Source organism: Trachemys scripta, chromosome 4, assembly GCF_013100865.1.
Source record: "Trachemys scripta elegans isolate TJP31775 chromosome 4, CAS_Tse_1.0, whole genome shotgun sequence".
In the NCBI taxonomy this organism is placed as follows: Eukaryota; Metazoa; Chordata; order Testudines; family Emydidae; genus Trachemys; species Trachemys scripta.
Genome location: NC_048301.1, coordinates 85,825,964 through 85,844,992, shown reverse-complemented (window position 1 = coordinate 85,844,992; position 19,029 = coordinate 85,825,964). Strand labels below are relative to the sequence as shown.

General features: G+C 38.8%; 1 protein-coding gene across 6 annotated transcripts in view; it reads right to left on the bottom strand.

The window, feature by feature from the left end:
- Positions 1-19,029, bottom strand: part of GAS2 (growth arrest specific 2) — a 135,975-nt gene that overhangs the window by 50,520 nt on the left and 66,426 nt on the right. For 5 of the 6 annotated variants that reach the window (XM_034769820.1, XM_034769817.1, XM_034769818.1 and 2 more), the window contains exons 5-6: positions 9,167-9,230; positions 2,500-2,644 (exon numbers count right to left, since the gene is read on the bottom strand). In XM_034769820.1, coding sequence (XP_034625711.1) covers positions 2,500-2,644; positions 9,167-9,230 — 209 coding nt within the window. Of the gene's footprint in view, positions 1-2,499; positions 2,645-9,166; positions 9,231-16,570; positions 16,635-19,029 lie in introns of all 6 variants that reach the window. The other variant, XM_034769823.1, reaches the window with a different exon arrangement.

Sequence of the window (19,029 nt, the reverse complement as noted above, 5' to 3'; positions counted from 1 at the left end):
AAATGAAACAAAATGCAGGAGGCACTTTTCAAAGGTTTTGTCCTCTTCACGTAACACTCAACAGACCTTTTCAGATCCAGTTTGTAAACTAAGGCCCCATAAAAAGAGACTGAGAACAGAAAGAAAGCTGTTAGAAAAGCTTACTGATGAAAGTTTGAGTAACACTGTCTTAAACAGGAAAAACGCCAGGGTCATGTACTGGGGCTCTGTTAGGTATTTTTGTTGTCTGACAAAAATACAGGAACAGATCTGTTATACAGAGTAGGAGGTTTTAGGATTTAGGCTTTATACTTGAGGGAAAATTTTAACATGTCAAAGGAATGTTCTTTTTGTTGGAGGTGACTGCGGATATGGATAGATGTAAAAAGCGAACAAGTTAACTAACATCATTTTTTCTGTAATTGATCTTCTCAGCTGATGGGCAGGAAGAGGAACTTTTAAAATTGACTTACGCTCTATCACCTAATTTGAGGGCTTTCCACCTTATTGCTAAAATGATCCAGTGTTACCATCTATTCCTTTCGGGAATAATTGCTGAGAACGATTCCTCCCTCTCTCAAAAATGTGCAGTAATATTGTCATGAAATTTACTTCATGGCTTGAAATTATACTTGGCAATAAACACATTGAAAATGGTCATTGGGATTGATTTTCTTGTCACTTAATTGTTTTAACACCAGAATAATTCCAGTGACTCCAATGGAAAATCTCCTCTCATTCACACTGGCATAGATCAAGAGTATTAGGTCAGGGATGTTGAATATCAAACCAATCTTAAGATATTCTGGACCTCTACCATCCGCATAAATCAGGAGTAACTCTACTGAAGTCAATGGGTCATATCGAATGTAGGTTGCAGGTGGTGCAAGAGGTATATATGGACTTATATGTCCTCTGAACTTGGGACTGTGTACCAGAGTGATCCTCTAAATGCTCCCCAAATCAGTTTCCCCTGGGCCCCCAGGGTCTAACAGGAAGGGATCGTCAGTACATAGATACATGCCAACCATGCCCTCTGGTGACACTCCTTATACTAGAAGCCAGCAGAAAGGTGGTGTAGGATCTGTTATGATATGCTGCCATGCTGCCAAGGATTCACCTGAGCAGGGGGAGGCCTCTAGTAGCTAGGTCTGCTACCTTTAGGGTTGCTTTGTTCTGGGTAAGTAGCATACAGCAGCTCAGTATTGGGGAGAATCAAAGCCAATCAATTTATACCAGTGTAAAAACTGATACAAACCAGAGGATAATTGAGCCCTTACTGCTGTGTTTGCCATTGCTGCCTCCACACCCTCACTGGCCTGATGGGCATAGAAGTATTATTGACTGGAATTTAAAAATCAAATATGGAAGTGGAGGGCAAAATGAAACCCTGTCTTATTTTTTTGTGTCTGGATTGTATGAGTGCTGCCATTAGTTTATAGTGTGCGAGTCTGGGGGTAGTGAGGATCAGGAATTTAACTGAATAAATTCAACCCTTCCTATCCCTACTGCTTTTTAAATTAAAGAAGATGGCTGGAGACAGCCTTCATACTCTCTTCTCTGTTCCCCTGAGATATACAGTCACCTCTTCCATTCTAAACATACCCGCATTCTCCACAATTCTCCTAGAAAAGCAATGAGTGGATTTGCATAGTTAAAGATGACACAAAATATAAAAGTGAAATGTAACTTATTTACATTGTAAAAATACATTTTTCATTAAAAGAATGAACATTATATTCCATCTGCTCATTGTAACACAAAAGTGGCACAAAGGTTTTTCAAGAAGCGCTTTGCAACTCCCAGGTGGTACATCTACCATGTGATATAGCAGTTACTATAGTAACTGTTTCTTTTTATAGAATATATTTGTAATTTCCTAGTTAACCTCTTCATTGCTTCAAAATATCTCTTTCAGCTGATTCCAGCTGTTTCAAAATGAACCCTCTAGTGGAGTGTAACTGAGAAATATGGTATAAAGAGCTTAATTAATTGTAAAGCAACTATTTTCCTTGGTAATAGTGAGGAAAAATCTATTTTGCACTTGTTTTATGCTATAAGAGACATACCGAACTAGAGCATAAAAAGATGCTCAAATAACTCAAAAATGTTTTGTTAGAAATATGTACAAGTCAGTAACGGACAAATCTCACAGTCCTGACTCAGTCCTTCCTCAGGCAAAACACCAACTGAGAGTTTAGCGAACAACTAGTTCAAAAAAATAAAATAAAATAAAAATAATGACAGCCAGACCTGGCCCTCAGTAAGAACTTCAGCACTGCAAAGCTGGGCCAAATTGCAGATTTCCACTATCCACTAAAATTCCCCAAACTGTAAATAATTGTGGTCACAAGTGATATTAATTGTAGATGCTTGCAAATCTTATTGTTGGACCTCTAAATGCGGTGAGATGTCAAACTCAGGCCCTTATATCCTGTATATGTCAGAATGTGTCAGGAAGATGTTAGTCTATTTTTTTGTTGATATCTCATGATAAAAAGCTTGCCCAAGCACACTTACAGCATCATCCAACAGTTTTCCTGTGCTCTTTTTCCCTGGAGACTTTGTTGGAGAGGGTGAAGGAGACGGAAGAGGGGCTGAAAGTATTTCCTCTTGTTCAATCTCTTTCTCCAGCTTTATTAACCCAGGAGGTTCCACACCAAACCTTTTGAAAACAAGCAAACAAATTACCGGTGCTTACAAAGAATTTCATATCTTAATAGATCATGATGCATAAACTTCATGCATACACAGCTGTGCAACACAAAATTGCTAAACACACTAATGAAGGGATGAGTACATGATATATTATTGTAGCTGCTATCAGTATAATAAATATGCAGTGTGAAATTAAAATAGCATCTCTCATTTAATCAAATTTACAATAAATGGGCTTAGTCTTCAGCTTGTTGTTTGTTAGAGAAACATCTATAAATATGTGATATGGTATTTGGTATGTGATAGACACATCGCAAAATTGTTATGATATGAGAGTTCAGTTCAGAGAACATCTACTTCGCATTTCACCATCCCCTCAGACTTTTTCTAGGAATTATGAAAACTTAAATAGTTTTCATAATAAATCGATATGAGAAAAGATTAATCTGTTTTACCTGAGCATAACCCACCGTAACAGGTATTATGCCCAGTTTACAGATGGGTAAATGGAGACAGATTCAGGCCAAATTTTTTCAAGAGTGGCCACTGATTTTATGCACCTCAGTTTTTGGGAGCCCAACTTTGAAACTGTGGTGGGTTTTTTTTTTTGTTTTTTTTTTTGTTTTTGTTTTTTAAGAACTGCGCAGTAACTCACTGTTCCAATTGAAGTGAATCCCTGAAAATCTTAAAGGGTCTCAAGTTTGGCACTCAAAAAATTGAGGCACCCAAAATCAGTGGTTACTTTTACAAGTTTGATTGTAAGTTATTTGGTCAATGTCATATAACGAGTGAGTAGCAGAGTTGAGAACAGAATCCCAGAATCCTGATGCCCACTTCACAGAACTAACCACTGAACTACACCCCATCTTTTTCTTTTTCAACTGAACAAGAAAAGAAAATATATTTTTATATGATAATTTCCTTTTAGTTAAAGACCATCATGCTAAATATAGGTATTCACATCAAACCAATTGTATAGTGAAAATACATATTGTATTGTGTAAAATAAAAACCTAGGACCAGATCCAGAACTATGCTGATTCACACCAGCTGATGACCCAGCCACTAAAGTTCTGTACCAAAAATATACCAAGTATTAAAGACTAACATTATCATAGAACTTAAAGTTATATAGGCAAAGGGCGTAAGTGTATATATTGGCCCTTGCATTTTTCATTACAAATTACAAGCTAATCACACTGCTGCGTAGTAAGTTAATACCCAGAAAACTAAGAACCAAATCTGTGCTTGTATTGGCTGCTAACTGGTGCAGTCTGACTAACGAAAAGTCAGCCAACATTGGAGCGAACACTTATATACAATCCATTTACTTCCTGTCTGTCTGCAGATGCTGACATGCTGTAAATCATTAAATTCCCCCTGGGCTCTAAGCCTACACCTGCATCAGGCCTTACTCATCAAATAAACCGTTCCCACTCTCATTAATGCTGCTTCTTTGCTTCTGCTGCTTTTCAGAATCTAACTCACCTCTGATTTCTATCATTACAATAGACAGTATATAATTATTATAGATAACTTTAACAAACTTCTTTCTAGTAATCAGCAGAAATTAAATTTAAACATGTATCCTCCATGTATTGCATCACAATCAAACAGCTTAATTAGAGGGTTGAATCGACAAAGAAATCCTTCTGCTTGTCTCACAGTAGCTTGCCATGCAATCAACGGTACAAGCCCTGTTCTGAGAACTATGTTGGGAATTTCCTTTTCTACTCCTTTCTAGCCTGTCTTCTGCATAACTACAAATAGAGCAGCATCAGACAGTAAAATGATCTCCGATAGACTTCTAAGAGAACGACTTCCTATTTTTCCCAAGGAAAAATTAAGTACAATACCAGAAAGATATAACTTCTCAACAGACTATAATTTTCAAACAAAAGACATCTGGGGGCTGATTTACACACACACACACACACACACACACACACACACACACACACACACACACACACACAAAAAGTTTTACAGCCACGTAAGAAGAATTCCAATTCTTTTTGTAGAACAGACAGTTTAGCTATTGCATGTCATACCACCAAAAAGCAGCACACAGATATATTTCCACCTAATTCGCATTCCAGAATGTAAGCATTCTTTAAGACATATTTACACAGGTAGAGAGATTGATTTTGCTCTCTTTTATGTCAATTTTACCTCAGTGTAATTCCAACTATTTCACTGGAGCTACTCCTACTTTACAAGAGTGTGAAAATGAATCAGACCTGCACAATCCCATTGATTGCAATGGAACTGGATAGCTTAAGTCAGGACTGCATTTTACCCCATAGGAATCATCCATCTTTCACAAGGACTATCAATCCACTCATGTGGGATCAGTCAGTACAGAATTTGGCTCATTGTATTAATTTTAATGAAAAGTCTGTGAGTCTTATACACTCTACTCATATTTCCTGCTTTAATTTCCATCACATGGACAAAAGAGCAAAATCAAGAAAGTTATTGATTGGGGCCAGTCACTGATTAGCAATTGTTTACATGCAGAACAAGATTTTAATTTCTGATAATGGGCTGACCCTCTGTCTAACACTGTCCCTGATGTTGCACTTCTTACTCTCATGAGTATACTTCAACTGGAACTACTCACATGAGCAAAGACCGCAAGATTGGGACCACAGATTACTACAGCAGGCTCAGGACCTGAAGGTCTGTAAAGAGCCTGAAATACAAATAAACTCTTCACTAATGAAAGGCCAACCCACTGTCAGAGGGTGTTTATTTATTTATTTATTTAGATGATTTCCTCAAAAATTTTACCATTTCTGAAATTTCCCATTCAGTCATTTAAGTGAAAGCTCCAGTAGTAACTTGCAATAGTTTCTCTCTTTGCTAGACGATGTGTTCAGTACAAATGGTGACACAGCTCAATCAAGTCAGGCTGCTCCATCTCTCTGCTGAGTGGGCATACAGTATCAGCCCAGCTCTCTGAACGGTTACAGAAGCTGGGCACAAATCACTAAGGAAAACATGCTGAAAACTATTTAGATGGTTTGCTAATAATGAAGGCTTCCATAATGTATGGTGAGTTATCTAGTAGCATCTACACAGTGACCTGATAGTGATGTGCAAACTAGAAGAGGACAGATTGTGCCTACCTCTTGTCTGGAAAAGGCTGACTTTGCTCTGCCCTCATTGTAGGCTACCAAGACACAACATGGCCCAATGTTTAGGTTCTGTTTTGATAAGAAACCAAAAAAGTCAGGCAGTTTAATGGCTATCTCCCCCTGATTAGGACCTGCTTCTCTTCTCGGTAACACAGATATAAAGTAGTGTAGCTCCACTGAAGTCAATGGACGGTTTCAGAGTATCAGCCGTGTTAGTCTGTATCCTCAAAAAGAACAGGAGTACTTGTGGCACCTTAGAGACTAACAAATTTATTAGAGCATAGGCTTTCGTGGGCTACAACCCACTTCTTTGGATGCATATAGAGTGAAACATATATTGAGGAGATATATATACACACATACAGAGAGCATGAACAGGTGGGAGTTGTCTTACCAACTCTGAGAGGCCAATTAAGTAGGAGAAAAAAAACTTTTGAAGTGATAATCAAGATAGCTCAGTACAGACAGTTTGATAAGAAGCAAGTGTGAGAATACCTCCTCAATATATGTTTCACTCTATATGCATCCGAAGAAGTGGGTTATAGCCCACGAAAGCTTATGCGCTAATAAATTTGTCTCTAAGGTGCCACAAGTACTCCTGTTCTTTTTGAAGTCAATGGAGTTACACTGATGTAAGCAAAAAGGGAATCAGACCCTTGATCAGCAAAATAAGTAATCTGAAAATCTCCTGAGGAACTCCCTCAGACAAATTCAGCTGTCAATTATGGTCTGGAGTAATTCCATTGGTGTCAATAGTTACTCTAAATTTACACCTGTTTAAATGAAATCAGATTTTCTTCTCTCTGTTTCCTCTACATTCCAGTTACAGCTGAAAAAAAAAAAAAGTCTCCAGTCTTTACAGAACCTTAAAAGGTTTGTTTCTAGAAAGAATGCCAGTTTAATAGGGTGAGGGGAAGGTTTTGGTTTCCCCCACAGAAAAAACATCTGTACTATCTATCACTCAGTAAAGGCCTGATCCAATTCTCATTCAAATCAGTGAAAAGACCCACTAGTCAGTGGCTTGACTAGGAGTTCAATCAGGCCCTAAACACTGAAATCTGAGAAAATAGTTTTTGAGGATTTCATAAGTGATTTTTAATGGTGAATGGATGATCTCTCCAAACACCTCCTTGTACTTTTGGAGAAGGAAGAAAAATGTATTTATAACTGCGCAGTGTCTCTTCCTTTCCTAATTCCTTAGGACTCTGTAGAAGCTCCTTTTTAACATTATATCTTTGAGATTCCTGTTCTGAAAAGCAGGCCCCACAGACTGTTCGTTCAGTTAGTTCGATCTTCAGGGTGAACACAGCTTAAAAAGCAAGAAAGATGTCTGTTTAACATCTTATTGTTACTCCTGGGTAATTTAAAGCAATAGCTATAGCAGAGATCGGTTTATTAAAATGCTTTCTTCTTTGTTAAATCCAGCCAACATACAAAACACAGAGTCTATTCAAAACACTCGTCTCCCACGTAGCTCAGATTTTAGCACACTTAAAGCAAGAACGCCATTAGATACTTGTCATTTAAATGACATAACCCTGTTATGTTACCCCTTCCAGCATTTCCTGTGCATCTTGAAAACTTACTAGGCTGTGGAGAGTTTGCAAATCCTATATTGGGATAGGATTTTTTTAGGGGGGAGGAAAAGGAATAAGTCAAAATGGGAAGAAGGTGTTGCCTGTTACTCTGCTTCCAGGTTGGTTAAAATATGAGCCATATGTGAAAGGGAAGGGGCTTGGAAGGCTTTGTGTGCTAAGGTAGCCCCACCTTTCCAGCCCTGGCAATCATGCATGGTAGGGAGCAGGGCTTTAAAAAGGAAGGCGCTTCAGTCAGCAAGGGAGGAAGCCCTGAGAAAGGAGTGGCTCCTGTGCAGCAGGAGTAACCATCATGCAAGAAACTCCCCCAGCTCTGTGAGGAGTCCAGAGACCCCTGGGGCAACCCTGATAGGGAAAGACTGACTTGGCTACCCAGCTGTAAGGACTCCAACAACGTAAGTACCCCTGAAGTAAGGTGGTGCCACGAACATTTTTGCTTTTTTATTGATCCGAGGCGGGGCCTTATTTTGTGTGGAATCTGAACTTTTGTTTTCCCCCCACCTGGAAACAAAGAAGCAGGCCCACAAGGTGGGGTCCACTGCAAGGATTAGGAGGCTGTGGCCTGTACTAGGCCAACCCATGGTGACAACTGGGCGTGCTGAGGGCCCCAGCCCAGCTAGGGCTGTGCCCCAGAGAGAGACTTTCTTTACACCGTATCTTGATACTATTTTTTTTTAAACATTAAATTCCCATTGACTGCATGGGATGAAGAAATGAAGAGATCTTTTATAACCCAAAATAAACAGGCATGGTCTTTTAAAAAAAAATGCGAAGTTGTGCTTAGTAAGTGATAGCACGATATGGCTTGGAATTTGTTTTTACACCTAAGGGATACACTGCTATGAAAAAGTACAAATGGGAAAACCCAGGATATACAAACTTAAGTTAAAGAAGTCAAGTGCAGCTGGCAAAATTCTACATTCGTTCCCATGCAATCCCCATTGGAATGGGGTTGCCTGGGAGTGAGGGAACAATTTAGTGAAATTGCTTTTCAAGATATGAATGAATTTAAAGCAAACTTTTTCTTAAAAACAAAGAATGATACCTTGTGGAGTTATAATGCCCTAGGACTAGCGTGTGACATCCTTACTAACATTGAAAATACCTTACTCCATAAATAGCCCCTTTGATTTCATGTAAGGGATTACAAGTTCACTGTAATCTATGTAAAGATATCACAATCTGACCTCTACGAATAAAGCATAGACAGAATCTAGCAAGAGCAATAGTTGTCTTAGTAGCAGAGACTCAATCTCTGAGCTTGATTCTTATCTTAGACTGGTGCAAATCAGGAGTAACTCCACTGAAGTCAATGAGGTTACAGCCAGAGTAAATGAAATCAGATCTAGGCTATCTGAAGGCAGATTCTACTACCACTGAGGTCAGTGGGAAAATGTTCATTGACCTCAGTGGGATCGGGGTTAGATGCGAATATAAAAGATTTAGAGAGAAAATAGTTTTGATTAGTTACAGAGACAACATGATTATAAGGAGTAAGAATTGAACAACTTTATTTAGAAAAATACTGTTCTAATTTTAAACTTCTTTTCATATCAGTTTCCCCCTTGCAATATGAAGACAGCAGAAAAATCGTATTGCTATATTAAGGGAGATTTGATTATATTCTTTGAACAACTGCCCACAAGATGTTCTTGTGTAACTATCAGTGGGTGCTTGCCTTGACCCCGGCCAGTGTAAATGCTAACATGAAGATGCACTGAGTTAGTAAGTCTCTCAGTAGGCACTGCTGTCAAAATATAAATATTTTTTAATTCTCTAAATATTTTCACCTACCTGGCTGCAATCCTTCCAAGTTCCAGCAAACAAAGGCACACTTCTCTGGGCTGCTTGTGGAGTACTGCAAAAGCAAAATGAAGATAGACAATATTTACAATAAAGGGTATTTTAAGGGTTTCAGTAATAAACAGATCCCCGCTTACTAATGGCTGTCAATAGCATGTTAGTCCTGAATGCCTCTTTTAGGCAAAACTGCCATTGGCTTCCAAGATATTTTTGCCTGAATAAAGAGTTCAGGATTAATACCTAAGATGTAGCATTTCCAAAGGAGCTTCCAACTCCCACTGAATTTCCCTTAGGGTCCTTTGAAAATCCCAGCCTAGATCACCAAAGCTTGGTTTATACAATTTGGTATAATACAGCCTACCTATCGCCATTATACATTAAATGGAGGGCTCTTAAAGAACATTAAAAACTAATGAAATGTCAAAGGGTTCTGGATCACTTTTTATAAATTAAAAAGATGTATTCCATAGGAAACCGTTTTTCTTCCTCTGCATAAATGAGCAAATATTAAAATTATATTAGTGAAGACAAATCCTTCTATAAACTTGATCCTGTATTACTTGTGCACTCAAGCACTCCCTCTGAATACAATGTGCGTTTAGGGTAATCAAGGAAGTCACTCAGCTCTTGAAAAGAAAGCTACTTGTCTGTAAATCTTGTTCTCTGAAGATATGCATCTATGCAAGTTGCCATGCTTGGGTCCAGTGCAAGACCTGGGGGGTAGGGGGGAGTTCCCATAGCTTTTAAGCTTTGGAGGCAGCTGCAGTACCTCATGGACCACTCAGTCAGGTACTTTTGAAAGCACCATCATGTTCCAATATCAATTCCTTTAAAAACTTGGAGACGGTAACTCCCCCCTGCCCCCAAAGAGGCCCAGTAAAAAAGGAAAAATATACAAAAAATCTGAGGAGAGAAGTGTGGGTGATGAGCAATCCATTTGGAAGTATAGCTTCAGAGGATAAGAATTATAGGTACCTTCTTTTCTTTTCTCCAGAGATACCTGTCTTAGTGGAATCCTGCTCTTGGGGATAAATTCAGACCTTGGTGTAAATGGACGAGTTTACCCTTGTCTAATGGAATATTTGCCTTCTTACTCCAGGGCTCAGTTTGGCACCTGAAGAATAAATTAATCCTGAACCAGAAGACCGGTGGCAGAGAAATCGGTCTACCTCGGTTGTGTTCAGGAGAGCTTAGAGAGCTGTTATATGAACATTTAGGGAATGTGCTGACTCACTTGACTTAGCCAGGTGAAAAACACCTCCCAATAGGTGCCTCAGAGGCTAAAAATTTTAAGTCAAGGAAGTTTTCATCTTCGCCTACATGCTGCACACAGGGACCTCTGAGTGGGAACTGCTGAGATAGATATCTCTGAATATAATTAATACAAAGTTGGACAGATCCTCAGCTGATGTAAATTGGTATAACTCTATTGATATCAATGGAACTATGACAATTTACTCAGCTGAGGATCTGTCCCAATGACTTTTGGGATTGTATATTCAGCAATACTTTGAAAAAATATATATGCATTTCCCCTCTAGAATCTGAACCAAAAATATTTCCAGAAGGAAAACTGCATAGCAGAAAAATTAAGTGGCAAGGTATTGGGAATAGAATTTCCATTCTACTGCCATCTGTTATTAGACATATCAGAGATGTAAAAAAAGACCTGGACACTCCATCCTTCCTAATATTCTTCCTTGCCATAAACTAATTCATGGATGGAAGACTTAATCTTACTGAGAAACCAATATGTTAAATAAAAAAAAGTACACCGATGGCCCAGACATACATTCTGCTGCTTCCACCTGAAAACTGTTTCAACATAATCAATATATTAAATGTATCTTAATGCTAAGAAATATATAAATATACAGCAAGAACACACTGGATAAACCAGTTCTGGAAATATCTTGGTGGAGTATAGGTGGCAAATATTTTTGACCTCTACTTTACATCTGCACACATCTGATGTAAGGCTGGGCTGGGGGGACTGCATTTTGGGGGGGAAGTATTTGTAAACATAAGAAGAAGGTTTGAATGAAGGACAAAGTCTCTGCCAATGCTCAAACTTCTACTTCTTAAATGAAAACAATGTGCTCCAGTGAATCTGACCCACAATGCTCCAGACACATTTCATGCATTTCACAATGAACAATGTGAAAGAGTGAAATCATTGTTAGAGCATGACAAGCTGTGCAGGCAATAACCAACCATAAAAACAAACATCTGGTGATGTGATAAGAATATGGTGATACAGTATTTCTAACAGCAAAATGTTAGCATTCCTAAGGACTATACCACCATGCACGTTCATGAACTTCAGGGGAAAACAAAGGCCATTCTGTATAGAATACAGTACCCACTGGAAATAGTTTAGATTCTCAAAACAGAATTCTTATATTTTTTACAACTAGTGCTTTTAAATGGACTATTAGCTAACAAGGCAATTTAGTCAGGATTTAAGGCAAAGTTCTGAAAGTCAGAAGGCGTGGGTTCCATTCCTACCTCTGTTACAGACCTCTTATGTGAACTTGAGAAAGTCTCTAAAGCCAAAATGTGCAGAAGTGAGCAATGATTGTGGGTGCCTTTTTTAGATACTCAATTTGAGATGCCTTCTGTCTCAAACTGGAGGTACTCAATATTAGTATCCACTTTTTGAAAGGTGGCTGCTACTCTACACATTTTTCCTCGGCAGAATCGGGGGAACAAAACCTCCTTTTCTCACAGAAGTGCTGTAAGGCTAAATTCAGTGTTTGTAAAATGCTTTAAGATCTTTGATGGAAGGTGTGATAGAAGGTGTGGAAATCTTCTAAACTTTTTATGCCAGTGTGACTTTCATTTATGTTATCCTTTGACAATGATGTAAGCAGGTATTTCAGAGTGTAAATGTGGAACTGAACAGGATAGAACTGTGTCTATCTTTGTGATTTTGAGGGAAATGCCCATGCATTGTCTGTACTGGAGCAAGGTAGGAATCCTGTTTAATGTGTCTGCGTTCAAGGGTTAAAAAGCAGTTCCTTGATACCAGTACAAACATATATTCAGTAACAAGTAATACAGTTCATGGATTAGAGGAAATTCCTCTTTGGAGTGAGCGATTACAGACTCAGATGGAAATCTTACATCTGTACCTGTGGTATGCTGTTGCTTCCTGTGGGAACTGTATTCATAATTTTCTGAATTACTTACTGGAATCTAACTTAATGTATGTTTCTAAATTATTACCAGTACCTCAACTTTCTGACCTGAAAGGTTACCTGATCCTTCAAACACTGAGTGGCAAATACAAGTTTGCTAAATACCAGATTTATTGTAATTGTAGCAATAGACATTCATCTTGATAAAGAAAGCATCATAAGGAATAAAATAAGACTCAATGGGCCAAAATAATTCATGTTATAACTCGACTGATGTCTCTAGAGTTACACCAGGGATGAGTGTGGTCCCTTATGTCTTCATTTAGGGGAAACTTCTCTTCTCATTTACAACCCAGGGCAATGTACTAGATGGATGGCTGGATGGATGTAAAGAAGGAGACATTTGTATTTTCCTGCCAACAATTCACTCTGTTCTTAAGAAGTGCATCATTTAGCATATGTAGATTCTTTAATTATATAGTTTATATGGCAGTTTAATCCCTCTCAAGCAGTTTGAATAAAAATATACATTTGTGATTCATCTGTTCTGATGCCTAAGTTTCCTCCCTTGTGTTTGATGTTCATTTTCTTATTATATATATTCAATGCATTTCTAATAATAATTTCAAGACAATATTATTAAACGAGCACTAACACACTTTGTATTATCACATACATGTAACATTTATGACATCCAAAAACCTACATTAAAAACTGTTAGGATTGCAAAATCAAGCACTTCATAGTCAGAAAAAGACAGAAATAAGGCTGACTATGCAAACTTAATTTGACCCCCTGGTGCATTGGCATATGCCAAAGGCTTTAATTTACATGATCACATACTACTTTTTCCACAGGATCTCTGACTCATTCAGTGCACAGGATGGATGGTATTGTCCATTTGAAAAAAAAAAATCCTCATCGTTCAGTGTGTGGCCGCATGCATTATTCAATGCACACTATCCAAACCCTGCACTGAATACAGAATTACTAGTTTCCTTCTAGGCTTTTCTGTGGTGCTGTCATCTTAGCATTTTACAACATTAATGAATTTATCTTCACAACACTCATGTAAGGTAAGGTGGTATTATTATCCCCATTTTATACATGGAAATGGAGCCTAGAATTAAAGCCAAACTTGTCAACTAATTTGGGATGCCCTATATGAGATAATTAGGGTCTTATGTTTCAGAGCATGTAGCATTTCCTAGCACCCAGTGCCCTCTGATACAGTTGCGAGTGCTCAACACTTCCACAGATCAGACCCCAGTGTTTCAAGTCAGGCACCCAGAAAATGAAGAATACGCAATCAGCAACCACACCTGTGAAAATTTTGGTTTAAGTGATTTTCCCAGCAGCACACAGGAACTCTGTTCTCCAGGGTGCCATTCAACTGCTTTAGCCATTAGTCTGTCCTTTCTCTTCCTACAATCCCCTTATTCATTCAGACCACACCTTCCAACTTCTGAAACAAATGAGGCTTTGACCCTACAGCCTCCTTCACTACACAAGTCTGATTTGTTCCCAGAATACAAACTGTCCTGGGCACTACATGAGGGAGTGGTCCTGTAGAAAAAAAAATGGTATCTGAACATGAATTAAACACTGTCATAAAGCATATGTTCACGAGGGCTGAATTAAGGTTACAAGGGCAGCCTTAATTTGAGCATTTTCTTAATTCTGAGTGTTTGACTTTCCAACCTTAATGTTCAATTAATGTAGGTTTTTGGTATGCAATTTCCTAACTTTTAAAACAAATGTAAATATAGAAAAAACAATTTCATCTAGTGAAACCATATCGCCCCCTCTCCCCTCCCATATGGGTCATCAGCAGGATGGGAATCTTTAGATCCACCGGATACCACTTGAGCAAAGGGAATAACTGGTAATAGTAGAAGGCTGTTATCTTCTATGTGGGCCTCCCATTAGACAGGGATGGAGATTCCCACTTTGCAGGTTTCACAGCTATTTGCTAGACAGCAAAGGACTGCTGAGTACAAAGTCCTTTAGGTTTTCTAGAGGAGTGTTCACTAATAGTTACAGACTCTTCTGCATCTGTCCCCTGCCCTCCACCCCAGCCTCTCCCTGTCCCATTCTGCTCTTATTCCCTGCTCCCCAGCTCCTACATATATTTCTCAGCTTCTCCCCAACAACTCCTGCCCCATCCCCCGATGCCACAGCTCCTGCCCATCCTTCTCCCACTTGTATCCTCCCCCACCCTGGCTCTTGCCTCTCTCCTCCACCCCCTTGCCTTTAATCCTCCCGCATTTCGTGCCCCCCTCTGCTCCTGCCCCTTTCTCCTGCTGGATCCTGTTCCTAACTCTTCCCAGGCTTCTATCACATTCCTCCCTCACCTCTTATCCCTATCACCCCACCCTACATCTTTTCCTTCTCCCACCCCTGTTTGTCACTCCTCTGAACTTGAGTCAGGCTATTTCTTCTTTCCCTTCCTCACTATCTAGATGCCAGCAAGGGAGCATTCAGAATGCAGGAGAGACAGTTTGCAAGTCTGTGCCTAGCACCACAGAAGGCCCCAGTATCTGGGAAGAGTAATTGCAGGGAAAGTCCTGCTCAGCCCCTGCAGACTTGGCCTGGAACATACTCAGTCACTCTGTAGGGATGGCACCTGCAGTCTGGTCAGCATTTAGGAACTGTGAGGGGATGGAGCATACTCAGCTGAGACAGAATCTTCAGAAAACATAGCTGTTAAATTTTAAGAAGTCTCTATCAAGCATGTGAAACTTGTCAGAGGCTTATAACTTGGTAAATCTGGGCAAATTTTCACTGAAATGGCAAAAATGACATCCCTGACACCACGGTGACCTGGCCCGCAAAATGCTCCAAAGTATAAAGGTGCTCGTTCTTATCAATAAAGCAATTTTAAGAATATTTTTAACATGGGCAAATCATATTTTCCCCTAACTCTCAGAAATGGATGAACCACTTCAGATGAAACTTTCCAAAAAAATTCATCCTGAGGCAGAAATGCACCATGGAAGATTTCAGCCCAAACAGTTTGAGGCTGGCAAGTTATAAGCAGCTGAAAACAAACTTTTATGGAAAGTGTCTGGCAACCTTAATTACAGGCGTCACTGCCTGCACTGCCTATTACAGCAGTGGGTTGAATTTCCACTATTTGTGACTACAGTATTATGTCATTAATGTGGATTTTCCCGGACCTTTAAGGGGGAAATTTTCAAAAGCACAAATGAGATTTAGGAACTTATATCTCATTGATTTTCAGTGAGATTTAGGCCCATAACCCATATTTGTGTCTTTGAAAATCTCATTCTAAATACCTGGTCCCCACCCCATAATCACCAAAGATCCTTTAACCTTCATAAATACCTAAGGGAAACAATCCCACATATTGGGACAATATTATGACAACAAAATAATAGTTATTCTCCACCTTCCCCCAAACTCAATTTAATTGTTCTGTGCTGTGTTCAAGTTTCTCAGTGTTCAAGAGAGTGATAACATCACACTCTTATCTCAGTGAGCTACTTCACTATTTTTTTCACTATATTCAATTATAGTGTTGGTATATCTCTCAATCTGTAAAAGTTTTTCAAATGGGATTTATCATGAATCTCAACTGTGGTATAAATATGGAATTAATTATGGAACATCTAAACACTTGAGATTTACTGGTATATGTTAATGTAGTGCTAATAAAATAAGATTCAAGGTGCTTCTATAGTCCTCAAAGTGACAAGACACGCTCACAATGATGTGGATTGTTTAGTCAAACACTGTGAAGGATAGAAACAAAGTCTTATTCTGATGCAAGTGGATATGAAGTATAACCCGATATTTCAAATTGTAAATAGTCATTTGAAAAATAGTGGCATAGTCATAGATTTTATTTTGTTTTTACTTTCTTTTAAATGTGAAATCTGAGCAAATACTAAGAGTATTACAGAGAAAAAACTGCTCTATGTTGTGCATATAAAATGTAAGCAGTAAATATTTGCTTGATATTTTTGACAGCAGTGAAAAAGCAACATTAGAGTGGAGGACATAGACATTGGTGTTTTATTCTACTACTAACATTAAAACAATGCAGACCACTGTTTAGAGAACCTACTCTACTAAAGGGTGGTCATTGTATTGCATCAAAAGAAGTCAATGTCAGACATCTCTCTCACACACACACGGAATATACAAGCACAAAGGATGAATAGAACAATACCATCAAACACACCTAAAACAAATCACACACATTAGCATGCTGGCACAGTTAATGGCAAACCCTTTTCTTGCAGTGTAGATTCTTTTCGAAGAAATAGATGAAGAATATTCTTTGGCTCCACATCCTATAACCATCCAATAACATTAGAGAATAGACACAGTCATTGTTAACAAAGAGTCCTTAACTTTCTTAATTATGTGCATCAGGCTGAATTCTATCATTCTTACCCTGGCAAAACTCCTATTGAGGCTAATGGGAGTTTTGCCAGAGTACAACATTCTTCAGGTCTAAGCCACACACCAAAATAACCTCAGTATTGAATGCAAACTTCTTCTAGTAAATTGCATTATCATAGTCTCATGGATCCACTGGCCTATATCCCTGCACAGGGGAACTTCTGCGGGATGTTGCAGGTACAAATGCTACTACAACCCATGGACTGCAACACTCACTATTTGCCTATAGGACAAAAATTTGGACCGTAGATAAGGTTGTTGCTGGTAAGTAATTCTAATCCCATATTCTTTAGATATGCTGTTTGTGAAAGATGTGACGAAAAGGGACACTATGTTGGAGCACCAGTGCTGAGGAAGATGCAAGGAGTCTCCCCAACCCCCCCTCTTGTGCAACTGCATTGGGGCTAGTCAGAGTGGTATTGGTCAGTTGGGGCTGGTCAGTTGTAGTACTCGGGACTGTTCCATGCAAGTGTTAATACTGCTGATTTGGTAAAGGGTTGAGGGAAGGGAGAAATATGGTGTGAGAGAGAGATGCTGCTGGTAGTTTCTGGGTCTTGATGTATCAGTCCCCTCTACCGCTGGAGACATTACGCCTGATTCTTTCCTGCCTTGCTCCTTGTGCAGTCATACCTGTGCATAGTAAGTGCAAAGTGAGTATGACATGGTATCATTGAGCTCCAGTAGCATTTTATACCCACTTCACATGGGTGTAATTAACTACATAACGGGAAAGGCAATGGAGAAAGAGACCTATTGGGCCAGCCTGAGGCACAAAGGCCCCAGAGTTCCGAACGAAGTGAGGCAACTCAGCTTCACAGACTCCATTGTAGTGGAACAATGTAAGTCTAAAAAGATAGTATCTCATTTGATAAAAGTATCTCATTTGACGATAAATTACTAAAGAGCAAACTATTTTATAAAAAGTAATGAGCTAGATTCTGTTCTCCATCACTCTGGAGTAAATCAGAACTCACTTCTCTGACTCACACTGGTGTGAATGAGTGAGATCAGGTCCAGTGTGTCCACACACTATTTACACACTTCAGGATTTATACCCGTTAAGGACCTCTGTAAAATCAAGTTGCTTGATGACATGATAATTGTACTTAGAAAAATAAATAGAATACATCGTTTCTTCTACTTCCTTACCAAAGATCCTGCATTCTCACCTTGGTCCCACAGGTGCTGAGCACTCTGGCCTTGCTCCAACAGAGCACTTAAGCTTGTGCTTATCCTTTAAGCACAGGAGCAATAGCTTTAAAAATATACAGGAAGTCTGAGGGGAGAAGTGTAGGTGACAGTGGTAATCCATTTGGATGTATATCTTTTGTTCTTAAATACATTACTGGATCAGATCCAGAGTGCTCAGTACCTTGCAGAATTGAGGCCTCCCTAACTCCCAAAACTCCCATTAAAATCAATAGTGTGTAGCCCTTTGGGGCAGTGATTATATCTGCTTCTGTTTTTATACAGTGCCCAATTCTGAGGGAGGATATCTGTGAGTGATTATGGTCTAAGAAATAGATCATAATGGGAGCTTTGGATACACTGGGAATACATATTTGTGCCACTGTTATGATTTCCATGATTTATTAAATGATTTTTCCTCCCTCAAGGAGGAGGATCCAAATTTAATAAAATTAATAATAGTTAATATAAATTATTTTATTATTACTACTACTATTATTTATCAAATGAGTCTGCAGTTTTATTCCCTCCTGCAAGGGACTCAGGGCATTTTTTCATTATTTCATCATAAATTATTCAAACATTTTCAACAACTCAGAAACATTATCAAAATCATCCTCATAAAACCAGACACAGCAAAAACAGAAAATTAGAGCAAGAGCTTAGATTTAAATAGGACAAGGACAGGGAAATATTCTAAATATAGATGTAACAGTGGTTCTAATTAATTACAGCAGGTTTTATATACCATAGGCAGACAAGCAAGATAATAAAGAAGAGAGATGGACACAAAATCAGGTAGACTGAGACCAATAAACTGAGGACCATGGAGACTAGATGAGCAAACATTTGCTGTACCACTGACAATTTACACAGGTTTTACACATCAATTCGGTTTATAACCAAAAAAACCCCAAAAAACTGTTACCTTAGTAATGACCCCATCTCCAGAGCTATGCAGTCTCAAAGACACAAAGATCTTTCATAAAGCAATGCAAACACCAGTATGTCATGTGCAGACATATCTCACCACTTCTATATTTCTTAGCTTCACTGAATTTTTATTTGCTGTCCAGAGGGAAAGTGAATGTAAAG